The sequence below is a fragment of the Lissotriton helveticus genome, chromosome 6, assembly GCF_964261635.1.
Source record: "Lissotriton helveticus chromosome 6, aLisHel1.1, whole genome shotgun sequence".
Taxonomy (NCBI): domain Eukaryota; kingdom Metazoa; phylum Chordata; class Amphibia; order Caudata; family Salamandridae; genus Lissotriton; species Lissotriton helveticus.
The window spans coordinates 1,150,233,675-1,150,255,300 of record NC_136067.1 but is presented as its reverse complement, the minus strand read 5'-3'; the positions used below and the strand labels follow the sequence as shown (position 1 = coordinate 1,150,255,300).

Below are 21,626 nucleotides of genomic sequence, written 5' to 3'. Positions count from 1 at the left end.
AAGTATAGATTTACTATTCTTAACTCCACATCTACGTACTTTGAAGATTTCTTGATTTGAATTGAAGATTTATACTTACCTGTATACATTTGCCTTCACAATATTTTGGTGGCCGAATTCTGACTACACCATTTTTGTAGAATGATATTTAAAACTCAATATTCTGGTAAAATACCTAAGCCATTGGTATACCTTCCCAAATTACATTTTTTATAGTGTTTTACAAGATTTTCTATAAAATATTATTTTCCATTTATAAAAAATCTATGTTCGAACTATGAGAAAGCAGAAAAAGGCAAATAAATTAACTGATACAAAAAGACCTCAGAAGGCCCATGTTATTAAGAGTGGATTTTAAGAGTGTGCTCTTCATTGTAATTTGTTTCCAAGATGAGCTACCTGGAAGGAAAAAAGGCGTTAGATTGGAGTCCGGTTGTAGCTCTATATGTCATCGAGAGCATATTACCACGTGCCATCAGTTCACAAATAATATTGTATGATACACAGCACAATGATCAAAACCAATAAAACATGTTACTGGCTTTAGTGTCGAGGACACCAGAATGTTCCTGAGGTGTCCTGACTTCAATTCTTCAAGTTGTGTTTGTGCAAAACTTAACGCTGTGTGCGCCTCGAGGCGCCACTGCAACGGATTGTAAAATGGTTTCCCTTGCACTGTGGGATTCATTGGTTGACGCTTTATGCTTTAAGCCACTGGACCAATGCGAATGGTGAATCCAGTACTCAGAGCGCAGAGGCAGAGAAGAAAGCTTGTTGGTGATACAAAAATATTCCTCCATTCTTCTGAATTGAAACCCTTGTAGGTTTACGTTTTCACATCTGTTTTTAGCACCAGTCACATAATTCTATCAAAAGACCTTAATATTTTAATTTATAGGAAAATAAAAAAGAGTCCTGATGTGGATCTGACAGCATAATCTGTGCGGTGCAAAATATTTGAAGGATCAACACACGGATTCCAATTCTTTCTTTGTGGGTGTGACAGCGGTACTGTTACCCAACATCTTGTCCTCCGTTTCTCCATTAATAGATGCATCTTTTTTCTTCCTCTGCACTTCCCTTTGGTGGAACCAAGGGATGAGACACAGAATTGCTCCTCCTATCATAGGGGGGACTCCAGCCAGGTAGAATGCAATATCATAGGAGCCCAGGAGGTCACGCAAGATACCTGCAGGAGAAGAAAATAAGAATAAGTGGCATGAAGAGCATTCATGTCAATAAGAAGTCAAAAGACAAATTGAGAAGCCATGCATGTATTATGGGCACTTATGCCACGAGTTCTGGTGCATAGAAAATAAATGCATGACAGCAATAGGGTAAACTTGTGCTAAACTATTGTAAGATCTGTGGCACACGCCAGTGAGTGGAACGAAGAAGAGGTGAGGAGTGGGACAGAGGAAGAGAAGGCTAGGGGTAGAAACAGAACTTCAAGTTAGATTTGGGACGGGAGAAGAAGAGAAATAGTTGAGTGACAAAGCAAGGTTTTACTTCTTAGATAGAGTGGCAGAAACAGAATACATTGAAAGATCTCTCTCCATCTGCCTGGGTTTTAAGGCCTCAGCCAGATGATCAGCAACAAGGCGACAGTGGGGAGAGGGGACATGCTGTTCCACGGTAAATCATACATTTATTGTCAAAGCAATTTAGATGTTGAGTGTCAAAATGCCTTGTGAAACACAATTCAAGAATAGTAATTATTATTATTAAAGGAGTTTGTAAAACGCACAGTTACCCCCAACGCCGAAAAGTTAGTTCTGACTCTGATGAGCGGATCGAGAGTGGCAGGGCATTCCAAAGTTTAGAGGTTCTAACCGCGAAGGCTCTAGCACCCGTCCTGGCAAGCAGTAATGGTAGTGCCGGAGTCTAGCTCTCAGGTACGCCGGGCCTAGTCCCCGGAATGCTCTGAATGCCAGGGTAAGGGCCTTGAATTCAATGCGCTTGATAACAGGTAACCAGTGAAGATTCCTCAGGTCGGAGGTAATCGAGTGGCAGAAAGGTATTTTACATATCAATCGGGCAGAAGCACTTTGTATTATCTGCAGATGCCAAGTCAGATAGGCGGGAACACCCAGATAGAGACTGTTGGTGTAGTCCAGGTGGGATGTAATTAGGGCAGGATTACTGTTCGACTACACTCCAGGGGAAGGAAGTGGAGGAATTTCCGCAACGTGCAAAGCTTCCGAAAGCATGAGGAGGAGACTTGCCTGATTTGGGTTTTACAGGAGAGTTCATTTTCGAATCTGAAACCGAGATTTCTCACCGAGCCAACAGGCTCAGGAAGAGGACTCATCTCCAGTGGCCACCAAAGCACAGGAGGAGGGAGGTGATTTTTGGTTAAAAAAGAGTACCTCGGTTTGTCCGAGTTAAGCTTGAGACAGTTCAATGACATCCAGGCCGAGATGTTACTCAGGCAATTTCTAAAATTGGCAAAAACAGCTTCCGAATGCTCCTCGAAGGAGAACACTAGTTGGGTGTCATTCGCCTAGGAGACCACCCTCACCCTCAAGATTCTACCAACCCCACAAGAGGTGAGAGGTAGGCGTTAAAAAGGAGAGGACTCAAGGCAGAACCCTGTGGAACCCCGCAGAGCTAGGGTTTCTCATCAGAGATGAAAGGACGAAGAAAGACTTGTTGAGACCGGTTTCCCAAAAAGGAATCCGGATCCAGGACAGGGCCGTACCCTGAATACTCAAGTCACTTAATCTATTCATAAGAATGGGGTGGGCAACTGTATCAAAAGCAAATCGAGTCGCACAAGCATAGCTGCTTTGCCCAAATCAATACTCTCGTGGATACTCTCGGAAACTTCAAGGAGGGCCGTCTATGTGCTGTATCCTGCTCTGAAGCCGGATTGGGAGTCATGAAAATGATTGTAGAGTTGCTCTTGGACGATTTTTTCGAGACTTTTTTCTGGTGCCAGTAAAAGAGGAAATGGGTCTAAAAATGTTAAAAGCAGCAGGGTCAGCATCAGGTTTTTTGAGGATCGGCAGGAGATAGGCCTGTTCCATACTGCAGGGAAAGTTCCAGAGCACAACGAGGAATTCCAGATCTGATTCAATGGGGTATTGATGCAAGGTGCCAGGAGTTTAAAAAACTGAGCCAGGCAGGGTTTGCCAGGTGACCCAGATTTGCAAGTTAAAAGTTTTTGCAGCGAAGCATCAAGGGAGAGAGGACGTATTGTGGTCATTGCATCATTGCCGACCGACACAACTGTGCGCTTTGAAGTGGACAGTGGGGGGTAAAAGGTGGTGTATAGAGCTGGATTTTTATCCTGAAAGAAATCTGACAATCCTGTGCACAGGGAAGAGGTAGGGAGAACTGTACTGCCAGTGGTGGCCAACTTGGTGAACTCTTGTACAATTTTAAAAAGAGTTTTAGCTGAGTTCCTCGCTAAGCGGATCTTATTGGAGAAATAGTCTCTCATAGTGGTGCGCTTGAGTTTGTGAAAATCTTTTAAGGCTTTTTTAAAAGCCATTTTAGCAGTGGGGTCATAGGATAATCTCCAGAAGCGCTTCAGTTTTTTGCAGTGGCTTCTCAACACAGAGCTCAGGGGAGAACCAGGGGGCTTATGGTCTCTGCCTAGAAGAGTAGACAGGTCTAAGGGGGGGCAACAATGTCTAAAGCTGAAGATAACCAGGTATTGAAGCTTACTGAGTCTATGTCAGGGTTGCCTGAAAATTGGGGGGTGTTGTGGAGAGTGCAGATGTCATACTATTTCTAGTGACGTTACGCCACATCCTTCTTTTGTCTAAGATTTGATGAGGTCTGGAAATACGGGGGCTCAGTTCCAGGCTGAAAGGTACTAAGAAATTATCAGACCAGGTGAGCGGTAAGGGGTTCGCTGCTTTCAGATTAGGGTTATTAGTAAAAATAAGGTCCAGCGTATGGCCAGCAGAACACGTAGGGCCATTAACCAGCTGTGCCAAGTTAAGGCCGCCAAATGTATTGGCCAAATGACTAACTTTGTTGCAGTTATCATCATCCATATGGATGTTGAAATTCCCTAGAATCGTAAAATTAGCATGCTTGAGCGAAAGCCCGGCGGCTGTATCATAAAGTTCTAACAAGTAACCGGTTAGGGAGTTAGGGTGTCTGTAGAGTATGATCTCCGCCATCGCAAGATCTGGGGCAATCTTGACACAGTAGAACATGGCTCCCAGGGGCCCCATATTCTCGATCTTACTGTGTGAAATTTCCCAGCCCGCTCGGAGGAACACCGCCACACCTCCCCCGGTTTTGTTACCAGCCCTGTTGACTCCTAGCAGCCGGAATCCAGCTGGGATGGCTAGTGTGAGGGTGATGAAAAAGCATTCACCGTAAGCAACACTTACTAAGGAGGTGTCAGTTTTGTGAAGTCAGAAAGAATTCTAGCTGCAGAAAAGCTCAATCTCTGTTATGTACAAAACACTGAACTTTGACATTTGAACACTGGAAGAGGAGACAGAGTGTGCTTCATTACTCAGCTCAATCCAGTGTGGCTTTCCCTAGTCTGCACATGGCACAAGGGCTCCTTCCTTTGTGCCTCTTCCATCACGAGAAGGATAAAGTCTGGGGTCACTTTTTCCAGAAATGTTACTGCAACAATTACCTGGTAATCAGTCAAGCAAATGATCTGTGGTGAGTTCAGATACATGCTGTGGGTGAGCGATTGCCATGCAGTCATAGATAAAGCTGGGTTTTTTATTTTTTGTGGGAAATATTTCATTCCATTTTCTCCAAAACCCAACATAAAAGACAAACACAGATTTCATGGTCAGCAATCTACAGTACACAATCACGTCTGTAACAGTCCCTTCTCCATCCATCTCCCAACATCCCACCTGCCATAAATAAATATTCTCCATTAACTGGTAATCAAGAAGGATTGTATGTCTTCATCCTTGGTCCTTCTTAGCCACCATTAAGGCAATCCACAGCAGGGCCATCTTATATCTAGGCCTATCTGTATGTTTAAGAGGGCTATTTTGGGGTCCGGTGCTAACTCAATAATATTCCTTTTCTTGAAAGTAATCTGTCCCAGAAAGAGGTCAGTACCCTGCAATTCCACACTGTCTGTAATAGGTCCTCTCCCTCCTCATGTTATGTTATGATATAAGCTGTTTTGTAACACGCTCAATTACTACCAGAGTATCCTGGCGCGGTATACCGCTGGGGAATCCGTCCTGGCTTTCCCTGTGGAATGGTCCCTACTGGGAGTCCCCAAGGTGAAGCCAGGCATCCCCGGCATTGATGGGGCCGTTGTGGAGATTAGGCAAGCTAATGCCCAGAGTTGCCGAGTGGGACCCCTGGTTAGAGTAGGCACCGAGGCGAGAATTATCGAGTCCACTGACCCTGGTCCACGACCCTGCCGCGTCGGGAATTGAACCCTGGTCTTGGGCTGACTCCTGCTTCCGGGTCTGCCACCTCTAACCAGTGAGCCACACCACTCCACAGCATGGCAATGCAGGCACCTAGAGGATGATACCAACACTCATCTCCATAAATTGTAGTGCATCCAATATGAACAATGAAGAAAGTGTAGCTGGATAAAATGGAATTGTTGGAGGAAGTGGGGCGGGTTAACAGCCCACGCCGGACGCCCAGCATTAAAGTGCATAACAAAGATGCCAAAAGTTACTCAAGTTCATCACAAATGTTTATTTCTGTTTGAGTCACATGAGTCACATGAGATTGTGAACATAGTGTGTCCAACATGTGACCTACAAACCATGAAAAACGTAATAAATGGAATGATTCAAACAGAAATAAACATGCCGGACTATTTTTACATCCTTCTTCGAAAATGATAAGTACGGACTACTTTTTTGAATATCGGCTGGACTTATGGTTATTTTTAGTTATGACATGTTTATCTTTTTGCATGTAACACAACTCATCCAATTACGATTTGATGTTTGGTGTGATCAACGTTTAAAATGACATCTGTGGGAGGGCGGGGAACTCTATGTTTAAATGTCAAAGATAGTGTTTGCAATACAGGGTGCTTTTATACCTTTAAGTTGTGGGGACACATAACGTAGATGGAACATGTGCTGGTGGTTAACATAATAAACAGGGAATGCGAAATAAACACGAGTGGAGAAAATTAAATGTCTTAATTTAAGATGGCAAAATTTAAAATGGTAAAATGCTCCACATCAGCTTTCTTAAAGAACAATAACAGTGCATTATGGACTTTGTAGTCTGATTCCTGAGGGAGGGAGACATGGAAAGGCACGAGGAGGCGGGAATACAACACAGGGGGTTATAATTAAATGAAGGTGGGAGGGTAACATTCAGCACAAACAAGAGGAAGCAGTCATCAGAACACTCGAGGTACGGGCTTCTGTAATTGATTTTGAAAAAAGCAGCACCGAGAGAGAGGGTGGTTACCATATTGGCAAGGAAGTTAAGTTGAGAATGTTTCGGGGATTGTTAAAGTTAAGAGTACTTCGGGGACTGCTTGGAAAGGAGCGAGAAGTGAAGGATGGGGCATTTAGCAAGTGACATTTATTATAATGAATTTCAGCAGCCAAAACGTTGACGATGGGGTGAGCTTTAAGTTACAAGCATGTTTATTCGACACAAGGCATATTGGTTGTATAATTTGATATACAAAAGTCAACTTGAGACATAACCTAATAGTCATGTTTTTTGTTTAGTTTAGTTTTTTAAATTATAGTGAACCCCCGACGAAGTGCCAAGAAAGGCACGAAATGCACTGGGTGATTTAATAGAGGAATATCTATGTAGCATTCCATGCTATAGAATAAGGCGCGTTATGGCATGTCTACAGCATTAAGGAGTTTAAATGTAAACATAGTGTGTCCAACATGTGACCTACAAACCATGAATAACTTAATACATGGAATGATTCAAACAGAAATAAACATTTGTGATGAACTTGAGTAACTTTTGGCATCTTTGTTATGCACTTTAATGCTGGGCGTCCGGCGTGGGCTGTTAACCCACCTCACTTCCTCCAGTGATTCTTCAATTACGTGGTTGGGCAGTCCACGGTTCCAGGCCAGCACACTAAACAGTGAAAAATATGAACGCTCTATGAAACATGAAGGAATTGGTGTGCACTCTGTCACCATTTTTGTAAAATGGAATTGTGCCACCACCGTCGCCTCATGTGGTGAAGCCAAGGCCTCACTCCTGGTCCAGCTCCGAGGCTTCCCACAAATGTGGGAATGAGTCTGGTACATTAATCACCAAGGTTTTATAAATTTGTGAGATTTTATGAACTCTTAGTTCATCCCCCAGTATTTTGGTCTCAAGGGAACTGGGCACCCAGCAGGACCCCATGTAAGGCGCAAGGGATTGGCGTTGCTGGAGTATCAAAAGAATTGACTGCGATGAAGATCAAACTCTAGGTGTAGCATAGCAACGGATTTCAGGGTCACTCCTGCATCGCATCCATGAGCATAGATACCCTGATTCTGTCTCAATGCAGAACCCTTTTAGATGCGCCACCTGGGGGAGCTGCTTGCCCATCCACAGCGATGTCCCCTCAGACAGCCAGTCCACCACCCCAGCGACTTAGTTGTGTCATGCTAGGTTCTCAGGACCTCCTTTGTGGCTGGTGGGAGATCCAGTGTAGTCATTTCCTCATATGTACTCCATGCATGGCTCTGAGGGGAATGCTGGGTAGTTGTCCGCATTGTGCCAACACTTGTTAAGAATTGACAGGTGAGCCACCCTGTAGTATGTGTCCATGTCAGCCATGGCTATGCCCCCATCTTAGGTTGATTTGTAGCATTTGCCGAAGACAATTCTGGCCACGCCCCCTTGGAAAGAATGCAAGGTTAATTTTGGACCTGATAGAGCACCTGGGGCAGGGAAACCATTTTAAGGATGACCTACTGATCAAGGACCGATAAAGGTAGTGTTGAGCAGAACGCAACATCTGCAACAAGCCTATCCAGTATGGGGTTGGAAGCTCTTCCGCCAGGCTTGTTGAGGTTCCGGTCTAACATAAACCCACTCCCCCCCGAAAGTAGTGAAACCCCGCTTTCGTAAGTCGGATGTGCCATGCCAATGTCAAATCCGCTGACTGATTCCCGATGAGGAACAAGGAGGACTCCGTCTCATTTAAAAGCAGACCAGAAAAGGTGCCAAATGTACAAAGGATCAGCAGCAATCAGGGACAAGACCATTGCTAACTGAGAGGGTTGTTTTTTGCCAAAGGGGGCTGACACATAGCCTTGGAGCAGATTCAATTATCTTCAGATGTTGTGGGATGTACTTTCAAAAGGCAAGACATTCAGCAATAGTCTTGTAACACAGGCATGACTCAAGTCATTGCGCCATCACGATTGCTCAGGAGAAAGTGAGCGACTTTCCTTTAAATAGTTTGATGATGAGTACAAATAAAGAAAGGGTTCTTACCCTGTGTAAGCCAAGGCCATCTCAGTGAAAGCTCTAGAGGACATCTAAAACATTGAAGAAATAACCGCAAACAAACTGGGTTTGAATGTCAGTATTTCAGTCATAAGTAGCACAGACCTCACTAATTGTCCTCTACAGACAAATGCAGAACCATATTCCATATTCGGTTACAACAATCTAACATGCCAAATTCCATAATACCATTTTCCGAACTGCATCCCAGATTATATGCCAATCAACCAATGCCAAACCAATCACCTGACGCTTTCCACCCTAGCAGAGCAACCAAATGAAAAAAAACCTAAGAAAATGAATGGGCTACAAATATAATACAAAGGTGGATACTATTATAAAAAAAACCTTAACTCTTTGAGTCTCTTAGGCAAGCCCCAGTTTCTAGTATTGCACCAAATGCCAACTCTACCACAAGAGGCAATATGCTCTGAATAAGGAGCCGGGAAGTGGCCACCGTGGCACCCAAAAGAACCAGCAACAGGGATGGAGGAGGTGGTACCCAAAGAATTAGCTCTTCCCACATAACAACATATGATGGGACCACACTCTGATTTTTAAGATCGTACACAACTAGAGTCTGGACAGCTGCTTGAAATTGTCAACATTCAAGAACAAACTATTACATCATTACTCTTAGTTCAACTTAACTTAACTACTTTAAATGGAAACTTTAATTACAATTTCAGACAGTCCCACCTTCAACTCTAACTGCACCATTCAAAACTTTGGTGACTATGACTGGACCTGATCACAATGAGCTTAATTATGCTTGTCTTCCAGGTAATTTAATATGGACCGACTCCCTCTCAGGGAGATCTACAGAAAATTCTTCCTCTTTTGCCCAAAATATATTGCTCCATCCTCTCTTTGTATTTATTATCGTTCTTCTTCACACTCTTATAAAGTTGACGCTGGAAACTCCAGGAATTGCTCCAGAGTCAATTTTCTATCTCAACCACCAGGACGCAACCCTCAATCCTCGCTTATGTTCTCTCACGAGTTCAAATAGAGAAAACCCTGTTACTGCCTTGGGAGGGGTCCTACAGGAAAGCAAAGTGGCCTGCAAAGCCTTACTCCAATGGATCCCTCCACTCACTGGCAGCTGAATAGCCTTCTTGCTAACATGGGTGAACCACTCCAACTGCCCTTTAGCTTCAGGGTTATTAAAATCAATGTTTTTGTGTTGAACAGTCTGGAGTGGTACTTGCTAATTGGGGCCCACAGCCCAAAACCATACGTTCTTGTAATCATTCTCTACAAAAGACAGCTACTAAGGAACAGAAGTAACATTCTCAACAACTTTCACTCATGGCCACTCATGGCCACTTTGTGTCATGATTATTAGGACCAAACTGTATGCACCTCCCCATGTGGGAGCATGAAAAGGACAAAATACATCTATCCCTAGCTTCCGTCAAGGGCCCTCAGGAAGATCTACTGGCATGTGGTTCGCCAAACAATGCTTAGTAGATTTGTCAGTCATAATCTGCATTGTAAACTGCCTCGCCAGACCAGTCCAACAAAAGTGCTCACAAATTCTCCTTTTTTATACAATACATCCTTAAATGCCCTATGTTACCCTGGCTAATGATTCTTCGGGTCAACCACAAAAGGTGGTACTTCTCTCTTCTACTCGTGCAGCTATCATTTCCCCATGATAGTTCCCTTTGAATTTGGCACAATTCCTCAGTCTCCCTTGTAACTTCCTCTTCTCCAGCCATATACAGAGCCTCCTGCTCTTAGTCATCCAGTGAGCCCTGGGCAGATTATCTTATAAATTGGTGCAGTTCAACACCCCAAAACCTTTAATGGAGGAGGGGGTGCACTTGCAGTTATCCTTCTGTTAACTTTATTATAAGAACCCTGTTAGTTGGAAGCTTAAAAAAAACATCTAATAATGTGTTTTTTATGAACTGGCAACTCAAGCATATGGGGTTGGAAACTCTCACAAATTGCTTTACCGGGTTAATATGGCAGATGCATCAGTCACCCTTTTAAATTTATCTTTAAAACCTATTGTACCATTGTTACTGGTTCAATTTACCTACAAATCCACTATTTTATCTACAAATGTCCGTCAGGTAGGACCAGCAATTCGTTTACCTGTTGAAAAGTGAAAGTCTTAAAATTCCATTGATGTATTGTGGAAATCAGTCACAGTTTTGGAGGTCTAAATATATTTTGTGAGTATGTGAGTTCAATCAGTGGAAGTCAGTATTTAGTTTAGAAGCAATGCAAAATTCTCCTCTCCTCTTTGATGCACAAACTTTCGAACCCTGGTCTGTCATCTACAAGCGTATGGCGAATCGTTTCCAAATCTAAGATATACCAAAAATCTGAGTGAGCAGTAATGGGTGCTGTGAATCACATCACTTCCAAAGTAAGCAACTAGGGTAGTGTTATCATCTCTTGGTTCATGAAGAGATCCCCGCAGAGAGCCATTTTAACACCTTGAATCAGAAACTGCTAACTTTCAAGCGTTATCATAGAACATGTATTAAGCTATCCTCTGCCCCCAGAACACATCCAACATTTCTCAGATTTTCTCTTATCCATCACATTTAGCCTAGCTGATCTAGAAACCCTCCTATAAATAATTGTCAGTAAATGGTGCACTACTTTGTTCATGCTTTGTTTGAAGTAGTTTTAATCAAGGGAGTAGCTAGAAAAAAATACTCTTGGCTTTGAGCTACATGAATGAAATGTTCTAGCAAAGTGAGAAATCCCAACCCTTTCTATTATAGAGACAGTGACTATTGTTCCCCAGAGGAAAACTTTTCAGAATGATGCATTTTTCAGCATGATTTGAAAAGAATGCACATTTACTAGCATTGACTTTCTTTGATTTATTCTTTTTTCTCTTCATCTTTCTTTCACATATTCTATTTCTTTCCTTTCTCCCTCGTCATTCTCCTCTCATTCCATTTTTCTATCTTTCTTTTGTTCTGTCCATTCTTCTTTCAATGTTGTTGAGTTTTCAGTCCTTCTTTAAATTCATGTTTAATTTTCCTTCCTGCTTTCCATCTTTCCTTTCCTTTGTCCCATTCTCACATTCTTGTTCATTTCTTTTTTATCATCCCCCTGCCCTTGTTTTCCCCCTTCTCTTATCCCTCTTTCTTCTTGAATTCCTTCCATTTGCTAATTCTTAATTTTTTTCCCTTCCACCTCCCCACCACCCGTCTCTCATTTCTAGTTTGCTTTTTTTCATTCTATTTTCTGCTTTCCTTTCTTTCTCTCCTTCCATTTTTAGGCCGAGCCTATAGAGGGAGCGCGCATGCGCTGCTCGCTCTGCGAGGCATGCAGTAATTTTACCGAAACCCTAGGCGTAGATTTTTGGTTGACATCCTCAGGAAGCAGAAATTTCGACATGCAAGAGCTGCACTGCTTTTCTTGCAGAGAGCTAGTGATACGCACACCTTATGCTCTATTGTAAGTTTTTTAAAAGTAGCAGTAAGACTGAGAAACACAAGAAATTAACCAACTTTTGTACATAATAATTATTTCTCTCTATGAATTGTACCCTCTACTCCTTGTAGTTTTAATTTGTCAAAAGTTCAGAAATGTAATTTTATGACATTTTTATTGTATAATGTATTTTTATGATGGTTTTTAATCGTCGAAATAAAGATTTACTGAACTGAACTGAGTATGCAGTGGAAGCTCCGCCCACTCTCCGCCCATGTTTTTAATTGGCTTGTGTCATTGTCTTTCGTAAATGATGCCTTCTGATTGATTACGAGGCTTGTTAGTCCCTCCTTATTATGGCCATGTCGTCATTTGTATCCTCCCATGGCTACTGGCCCCGTTACTTCGAGTGTTACATGGTACGGTAGTGTTAATTTGACAGTGAGCACTACTTTGTCCATGCCTTCTTGCCCCCTTCTCCCCGCTTCCCCCACACCCACTCCAGTTGTTCGTGCTCCACCGTTGTCCGTGATGCAATGCAATAGGTCTTGCGTAAATGCAAGTCCTATTTCATTGCAAATGCTTGTTGGTGTTGTAAGCACTATTTACTTTTTTGAGTTTGTCCTGCTTCGGAGAGGACAACGTGCTTAGCTTATATTCAGCGGCACTTTCAAAGCTGCTGGGACAATCTCGACCATTTATTATTTTTGTCTCTTTTCTTTCTTCTTTGTGTTGCCCCTTTTTCCAAGTTTTATCCTTTTCTTCTGCCTCCCATTTTTTTCCTTTTCCTGTCTAAATCCCATTCTACTTCCTTTTAATTTTCCTTCTTTCTTTTCTTCTATTTGCCTCTAACTTATTTTTTATTTTATTTTCAAAACATTTATCTTCCATTATGTAACCATTTTAAAACTTTTTTGAACTCCTCCATCCTTTCCCCATCTCACAGTTGTATGTATTTATTCTTCCACAATTATAGATCTTTCTTTCTGCCTTGCAATGACCTGCCAGCCAGAGATAACAGTTGTTAAGAAGGGCCGTAAATCAAACTAAACTCTCCCAGTCATCTCCGCTTAAGCTGGCTAAGCAGGGCCTAAATACGCCCTTGGCTTTCAATCAGATGTCATCATTCTGCTCCTGATCCAGCTCCCTTCACTGGGTCTTCTGAAGTGTCCAGAGATTAGTCTTAGCTGAGCAAAGTGAACCCAAGTGACATTTGCCCTCTATACCTGAAACAACTTTTCAAACGTAATAAGCAATCATTCACACCTTTTTTTAATTGTGCGCTATCTCCCTCAAGGATGCACTTTGAGCGACATCTGAAGCATTCTTGATGTTGGCTGGGTTGTGCACGCAGATATGCAGGGCTGGAGGAACACTGATTTGATCCACTGATGAATGTAGTAACTCCTGCGCAAAGCTTTTGATGTCTTCTGTGTCGGATCAAATTTGGACTTTGCAATTCCTTAAACTAATCCTACTTTATCTGTTTTTAAAGTTTCCATGTGATTCTTGGGTGCTTGGATGCATTTCTAGCTTGTCCATGTGCCTCTGTGTGGCATCATGTAGTTCCACAAGTTCTTCCATTGTATTATCCAGGCTCATTTCCCTGTTTTAGATCACATCATTCTCTTTCTTTGAGTTCTGCATGAATGCATCCAACATCTTTTTTGGAAGAAATCTATGGCTTCCTTGGTGATCAACTCAACTTCTCCGCCTGATTTTCCCTGACACACTAGCACTTTGCTGCAACCCAAGAAGGAACCGTCTAGGACCGATGTAATGACTAGTGCTACTTCCATGAGGGTAAAGTTACCAGATGACATCATTAACAAAAGGGACGCCATCTTCCATTGCTGGACTTTTCATTAACAACTAGGTGCATTCTGGGTGCTGTAGTTGGTTAATTTCAGCTGAACCCATTGAACTAACACAGCGGAAAGCAATGATTTCTAAAAGGAAAGCCCAGGAGGGGGAATTACCTCCTTGCTGACATGAAGTTATCTGGTAAACTCCTACGGGGAGGGTATTGAACCTGAGCCTATTCGATCTTTCTTTTACTCTGTGCTGAACTGTGCCGCTACCTCTTGTGTTTTTTGTTCTTATCTTGTTGAACTCTTGCTATTCTGGTTATTTTATTTATTTATTTATTTTTAGAGTTTTCTATAGCGCGAATCAGACCCAAGATAGGGTAACAGAGCGCTTTACAAAGTGAGCAGGTTAAACAAGAAGCATTTGTATCCAATATCATCGAACAATACAACATGAACATAAGTAACAACAGAGACATAATATAGTTTGGGGTACAGATGCAGACAGTGGGACAGCTCTGTTATAGGGAGTCAGATCGTGATTGAAAAGGACTACTCTTAGCATTAGAGTTTGCATCAGTACTGGCAGTCTCAACCTCTCCTAGTGTTGCACTTTTACAGAGTTGGACTGAGTGCTGTTTTTTATGTATACTAATAATCTGTGTAGGGGTGTCTCTTCAGTCTTTACTACTGCAGTCACCCTCTCTTTGATGTTCTCTAGCCATGAGCGCATGTGTTGGTTGTTGGGCATCTGTAGCTTTTCCTCCCATCCCAGCCTCTGTGTGTGTATTGGCTGGAATGTTTCTATCTTTATCGGCATCTCCTCTCAAGCACTCAAACACCCAGGTCTCAGAGGGTCCCAGATTTTTAGCCACATTTTTTAGGTCCGGTCCCTGTCTCTGAAATGTCACTGGGCTGGCAGTCTGAGTAAGTGTGCTCGATATCCGTCCTCCTCTGAGGCTGTTCTCAATCAGTACTGTGTCCCGGTATACCTTGAGGCCTTCGCCTTTGTCTCGCTGCTCAATTACTTGCTAGGCTATGATCTCTCCTTCTTAGCGTTAAACAACCAAGTTAAAGCTAGGTCCAACGTCGTTGTCTGAGCTCACTCAGATCGCCAATCAGAAAGCGGAGACTGTTTCTCTGAAGCCTTGTATCTTGATAGTACTTCAGAGACCCATTTGATGTGTCCAGCTCAATCATCTATGATTTTTCTGCAGCAGGGGTTGCCTATGATGGTCACTCTAGCTCAAGGGTCTCCAACCTTTACTGTAATAGGGGCTACGTAGTGTTTAATTTGTAAATTAGTAAGTTCCACGGTTCTCATCAGGAGTCCACTGCATCCTGCACCACAAATTGCGCCTGCCATGCTGCCAATGATAGTAACAATACACAATTAAAGGTGTGGGGTCCTACTACTGACCAACCTGGACCTCAATAGTCAAGCAACAGAACCAAGTGGTAGATCAGGAAAGTTAAAGACAGAGTACGTAACTGCACAGCCAGTGAGTACCGAGCAGCCAACGGTTTAAATATTACCCAACAACTTACGTATTTTTTGAAAAAAACTTTTGTATTATTTCATAAGCAAAATGGCATCAAATAGACACTCCATCACAACAGTTAGTACAAAAACATGAAAGAATATGTACAAATATATCCAAAAATATTGCAGTAAAAGCAACATACACTTACAGAAATAGTGAACAAGCATATAATCAAATTATTATGATGACACCGACTATTGTCTGCGATATGAATTCAAAAGCACAAGGTTGCAAATTGAACACTTTTTTTACATACAGATCATTAGAAAAACAAAGCCAGTCCTTTGATAAAAAATGTGAACAGGGCGGAACTGGGATGAAATAGCCTGCCTGTCACACAACACCTGTGATTAGTGAATTATAAGAAATTGCAGAAAGGGCCAACGAGAGTGGTATGAATTAGTCCCTAGCTGCACCCTTAGTTCTTGACACAGGCTGGGGGTCAACGCGTTTCGAACCTTGTTTAGTCTAGGTTCTCCTCAGGACGAGGACTGGGTGAAGATGTACCTTCTCAGCCAAACATTGACTGCGTGGAGAGAAGGGGAAGGGCCACTGGAATTATTCTGGGTGTGGTGTCAAAGGTGCTGGAACCAGGGGCGCCAAAGGCGATCTGTGTTAATCTGCGAGGACTCACATTCTCTTTTCTGTGTATTGAGAAGGCTGCACAGGCTGTGCGCTGTACGCAGTCAATGTTTGGCTGAGAAGGTACATCTTCACCCAGTCCTCGTCCTGAGGAGAACCTAGACTAAACAAGGTTCGAAATGCGTTGACCCCCAGCCTGTGTCAAGAACTAAGGGTGCAGCTAGGGACTAATTCATACCACTCTCGTGGGCCCTTTCTGCAATTTCTTATAATTCACTAATCACAGGTGTTGTGTGACAGGCAGGCTATTTCATCCCAGTTCCGCCCTGTTCACATTTTTTATCAAAGGACTGGCTTTGTTTTTCTAATGATCTGTATGTAAAAAAAGTGTTCAATTTGCAACCTTGTGCTTTTGAATTCATATCGCAGACAATAGTCGGTGTCATCATAATAATTTGATTATATGCTTGTTCACTATTTCTGTAAGTGTATGTTGCTTTTACTGCAATATGTTTGTATATATTTGTACATATTCTTTCATGTTTTTGTACTAACTGTTGTGATGAAGTGTCTATTTGATGCCATTTTGCTTATGAAATAATACAAAAGTTTTTTTTTAAAAATACGTAAATTGTTGGGTAATATTTAAACCCTTGGCTGCTCGGTACTCACTGGCTGTGCAGTTACGTACTCTGTCTTTAACTTTCCTGATCTACCACTTGGTTCTGTTGCTTGGCCAATGATAGTAACAGCACAACTACTAACCATCACACTCAAGTGTAACAATTCAGACAATTCCAGGCCCACAAAGCTATGAGAAAGGATAGGGTGGCAGGTAATTTTGTATGTACATTACATTAATATTCAGCCCTAGTTATCTCTAAATTAGCCAGACAGCGCTACCTCGTGGAAGGCTGTCACAAGTGCCGTTGTTGACAATTAAGTGCCAGTACCGAGCACCGGAAACCACTGGCTCAAATTAAGCACAGGGCTACTTATGGTCAAGGATAATCATGCCGGGCAACTAATATTATTAGTGCTGTAATAGTGACCAAATCAGACAAGATTACATTAGTGGCCCTCATATGCAAGACTTCTAGCAGTGATCACCTCAGCACATCAGGCAGAGGTGCCAGTAGTAATGCAAAAAAGGCATTATCAATTTGGAATGCCTCTACATGATTAATGCATGACAGCCATAGCTGCAATGTCCATGAGATCAAGGTAACATGTCTCCCCAGCGCCAAACTCAAGTATAAGCTTTAGACATATTTGCGAAGTTCCACCATTTTTTCCAAACATTAGCTTATGAGTTCTTAAAATATGCACATTATTGTCTCAAATACACACTTTAAATTTTGGGATTCATAAATTAGTTCAACCAAACAAAGCTAATGCAGTAGGCTGGGTCCCACACAGGAGAGCTACTTACAGGTAGCTGGAGAGCTACCAGTAGCTCGCGAGCTACTCATTGGAGAAGCCTGCTCTAACTATTGTTAAACAATAGTTATAAATACTTTAAACATCGAGTGATGCTGAACAGGTAATCAAATCCTCCCTATTGCCCCATTGGTCATATCCCCTTCTTAATTGATACATAATTCAATAGCAATATTTCAAACTATGGAAGCCTTACAATTCCTGACTCTTATTTGTTGATGTTTTGTAGTTGTTTCGACCTTAAGAACATCCACAATTGGCTTATAAAGAAGCAAAAGAGAGAGCTAACTAAAAACTTATTGCCAAGTTTCTTTAAAACCCTGTCAAGTTTTGGTAAGCTGTTATACCAGTTGTCTTTTAAAAGGTACTATTTGCTACTTTGCCCTCAAATGTTATGGGGGGGAGAGAGAACACTCAACTTTCTTCAAGCCTGTAAATAGCCTTTACATTTTATTAAGCTTTAATCAACCTTACTGTTCCAAAGTACTTCCATAATCTACTATCCTTTGTCTCATTCACCAAAGTTGGTCAATGACGATGTAGATGGTCGTCATTCATAGGCATTTCCCCTGTTTGAAACGGGTTCGCGTAATTTGGAATTGCGCAACTTTCAACGGTTACAATGTTTTTCACAAGTGAGTTTCTTGGACAATGTGCTCCTCGAAGACAAACAAATTGCGCCTCGTTTCCAAAAATCAAAACTTCAGATCCATAGTTCTATTTCTCCAGGCGGCAAAGGATTTGTTCTACTGTTGTAGGCGGCGACAATGGCAGAACGTGCCATTTTACATGGGAAACATCCATTACAACGCAGTCATTACAACGACCTACCTTTACAACGCAACTGTTACAATGCAACTGCCTTTACATCGCATGCCATTACAATGCATACCATTACAACGCATTATAAGTTAAGTAATGGAGATTTGTTTAGTATTAGGGTGGGTATGGGTTTTGGAGTACATGGGAATAGCAATATATACCCCTACACTATCCAACACTTTCCCTACTGTTGCACTCACTGGAGTGGGAATACATTTGTTTACCCCTATACTATCCAACACTTAGTAATTTTTAACCCTACACTATCTAACACTTACCCTACTGTTGCTCTAAACGTATTATGCGTTGCAGTGGTATGCGTTGTAATGGTATGTGTTGTAATGGAATGCGTTGTAATGTCATATTTTCTTTTACCTCAGCTGATGTCTCTTCTGGCAAACAAATGTTCCTGATGGTGGAGTTCTTGATGCATGAGGAAGTTTAATTGTTCAATTTTTTTACATGTTCTCCTTAATATCTGTAAAATTATATCCCCAAATTATTACAGTTTCCCAACTATCACAAAACCATTTTTTATCCCATACACACTTGTGGTTTCCGTCTGTTCAAACCTTTATAAACAATTTTGACCTTCACACGAAGTGGCCTTTAATTTGTGGAGTTTGGCGCATTAGCCTTCAAGAGGTGTCAACTTGATGTATTTTTGGACTCACCTCGATGTCCTGGTGACGTACCTGGACACTTGGAGCCATTTCATGGACAATATGCACTTGCGAAAAAGTGGTCCTGCACACTTGTTTGCATGGGCAATGCTACGTTTATGTGATTTAGGCACCAATTCGAAAGCCTCTAGTTGTGGTTAGCACACATTACATTCTTTATCACCTAATAAACGTTATTAAGTTGTTACTCGAATGTGGTAAAGCAAGGGTGAGGCAAGTCTGATGGAAAATGCAGTATGATAATTTGTGTTTGTAGCATCAGAGAGCACGTTAGCAAACTGATAATTTAATAGAGGGTTGCAAACCAATTTGTTTGAAGGCGCAAATTGTTCCTGAGATAGCCCATGGCTTTTTAGTGTGTGTACCAACACCCCAACACACACAGTCCAGAGTGTACAACCATCCCTTAGATTCCTTTCCTAAAGTTTTGTTGTTTTGGCCCTAGTCTACTGCTCTGTTGTTTAAGGGTTTGTTCAAGAGGACTATCAACCTCTAAAGAATCCCAGTTTTCTTACAAAGCACTCTGAATGTCCATGGTACACATGCATTCTATACAAAAATGCAAAAAAACACTAATTAAATAAATAAAATAAAAAATGCAAATAGTTACACATTGGCAGTACTGCATTCTGAAGCACACATAAAAAGAGGAAAATGCCTCTCAGGATTATTTTTGAGCAGGAGGGTGTACAAAACAATCCTGCATGCAACACAGGCACCTGAGTTGCCTGCGTTTGTGCTAGGCTGCTAAAAGGGAGCTTGTGCAGGGAAAAGGCAGGAATAAGCCGTATTGCCTTAAATATGGTGCATTCTTGCCCTTTCCCTGTCACGCAGCACAGTAAGTTGCTCTGCATGTCTTTTTCATATATCTGCCCCATAATATTTAGTCATTGTTTTTCTCTAAGGATCCTGCTTGGCATGTATCATCATTAAGAATTATTAAATGTGAAATGGCTGCCACGGATCTCCTTACCTGCAACAGGTGGACCAACCATCATGGGAATCGACATGAATCCAAGGAGGAAGCCGATGGCCTGGGAGACATCCTGGGAACCCACCAGCTCAAAGGCAATGGGAGCCATGATGCAGATGAAGCAGCCGTCAAAGAGTCCCATGAAGAGGCAGACGGCGATGAGGCTGCCGAAAGCATTGCACAGCGGAATCATCATGGACATCAGGCCAATGAAGAAGAACGAGGCAACCTGTAGGCAGACAAGAGGATTACAGTTGGGTATCTACCTTGCGCCACCACTGCGGACAAACTTTATCTGTCATATTATGAAGCCCATACTCAGTGGCTATTTTTTTATCATTATGTTTACTAGGTGGATGGGTGCTCTACATTTGATAAATCTACAAAAGGCTTAAAAAATTATTGAAGTATCTACTTTTTCTGGAATCGGGCACTCAAGATAAGTGCTTCAGTATCATTTCAAAAGTTTCTTTCTTTATAAATGTCCCCATCAAATTAGGTTGCAGGTTAAAGTAAAAACAAAGATAGCTAAACATAAACTGTAAAATGCAAAATATTACCCGTACATATAATAAATATGGCATGTTACATTGCATGCTGTTACTTTGCGTTCCTTTACAATGCTGTCGTTACAATGACTGCGTTGTTAGAATGCGATACCTTTACAACGCAAGTCATTAGATCGATTTGCTGTAGGGGGCGCGCTGGACTCAGGGATAGTATAATTTACTATTCAAACTCCAGCCTGCTCAGCAGTAGGTAAGGTGTTGGAATACTAAATCATACTATTCCATATGTTAGAGCGCCCCCTACAGCAAGTCGATCTAATGACTTGATTTGTAAAGGCATCGCGTTCTAACAACACGGTCGTTGTAACAACTGCGTTGTAAAGGGACTGCGATGTAATGAATGCGTTGTAAATGCTGTTTCCCAGATACAATCTCTTACCATGAATATTTCGACTGGCATCGAGCGAGACTCACTACCACCGATTGCGGAACTCTTTCAAATCCACCTCCAGTAATACCATATTAATGGGCCAGTGCTTATTTGTGTAATTTGAATGTATGATTGATATGTTGATAGTCCCTATTTATTGTATGGGCATCAGACCACCTTCCCTCCTGAGGCACAGCCGGGAGCCACGCTACTCTATTTGCTTTTAAAACTGATTACTTGTGTGATTTGTGTGATTTTAAAACACTGTTTACCTTGTGTGCAACGAAGGAATCATCTTGGCCACTCCCAGACCCCCCAAACAGCCGACTCAGCACTGCAGCGGGCGGGCGAGACCAGCCTTGATTGCAATTGCCGCCTCTCTCGCGTGATTAGGCCACGCCCACTTATTTAGGCCACGCCCCCTTCGCCGAGCGCATTTAAGCACTGAGAACCAGCGCTCGCTTGAACCACCTTCCCTCCTGAGGCACAGCCGGGAGCCACGCTACTCTATTTGCTTTTAAAACTGATTACTTGTGTGATTTGTGTGATTTTAAAACACTGTTTACCTTGTGTGCAACGAAGGAATCATCTTGGCCACTCCCAGACCCCCCAAACAGCCGACTCAGCGCTGCAGCGGGCGGGCGAGACCAGCCTTGATTGCAATTGCCGCCTCTCTCGCGTGATTAGGCCACGCCCACTTATTTAGGCCACACCCCCTTCCAACCCCCCATTCACTTGTATTTAGGATGTGTCCATACCGGAAGCGCAGCGGACGAGCGCAGCGGGCGCGCCGACTGCGCGCCGAAGGCGCGCCTAAGGCAAGCCCGTCTGCGCCCGTCCGCGGCCGGACGGGGCCCGGGCCATGTCACTCTGCCCAAATTATTATTACCCTCACTCCCAGGGACCTGATTGCTCTACACTCTGTGAGGCCACTGGACACCACCAGCTCTATATGCCTGCAACAACTAGGTATCTATCAACCCCGGAGTACTTTTCCTGAGCTACAGTCCCTCCCGTCCCT

At 42.5% G+C, this 21,626-nt stretch overlaps 1 protein-coding gene across 1 annotated transcript in view; it reads right to left on the bottom strand.

Annotated features, from left to right (window-relative positions):
* Window positions 1–304: 304 nt before the first annotated feature.
* Window positions 305–21,626, bottom strand: part of LOC144763325 (monocarboxylate transporter 10-like) — a 396,267-nt gene continuing 374,945 nt past the window's right edge. Inside the window, exons 5-6 of the mRNA XM_078648810.1 lie at window positions 19,667–19,895; window positions 305–1,189 (exon numbers count right to left, since the gene is read on the bottom strand). Of these exons, the coding sequence (XP_078504936.1) occupies window positions 966–1,189; window positions 19,667–19,895 (453 nt within the window). The 3' untranslated portion in view covers window positions 305–965. The remainder of the gene's footprint in view (window positions 1,190–19,666; window positions 19,896–21,626) is intronic.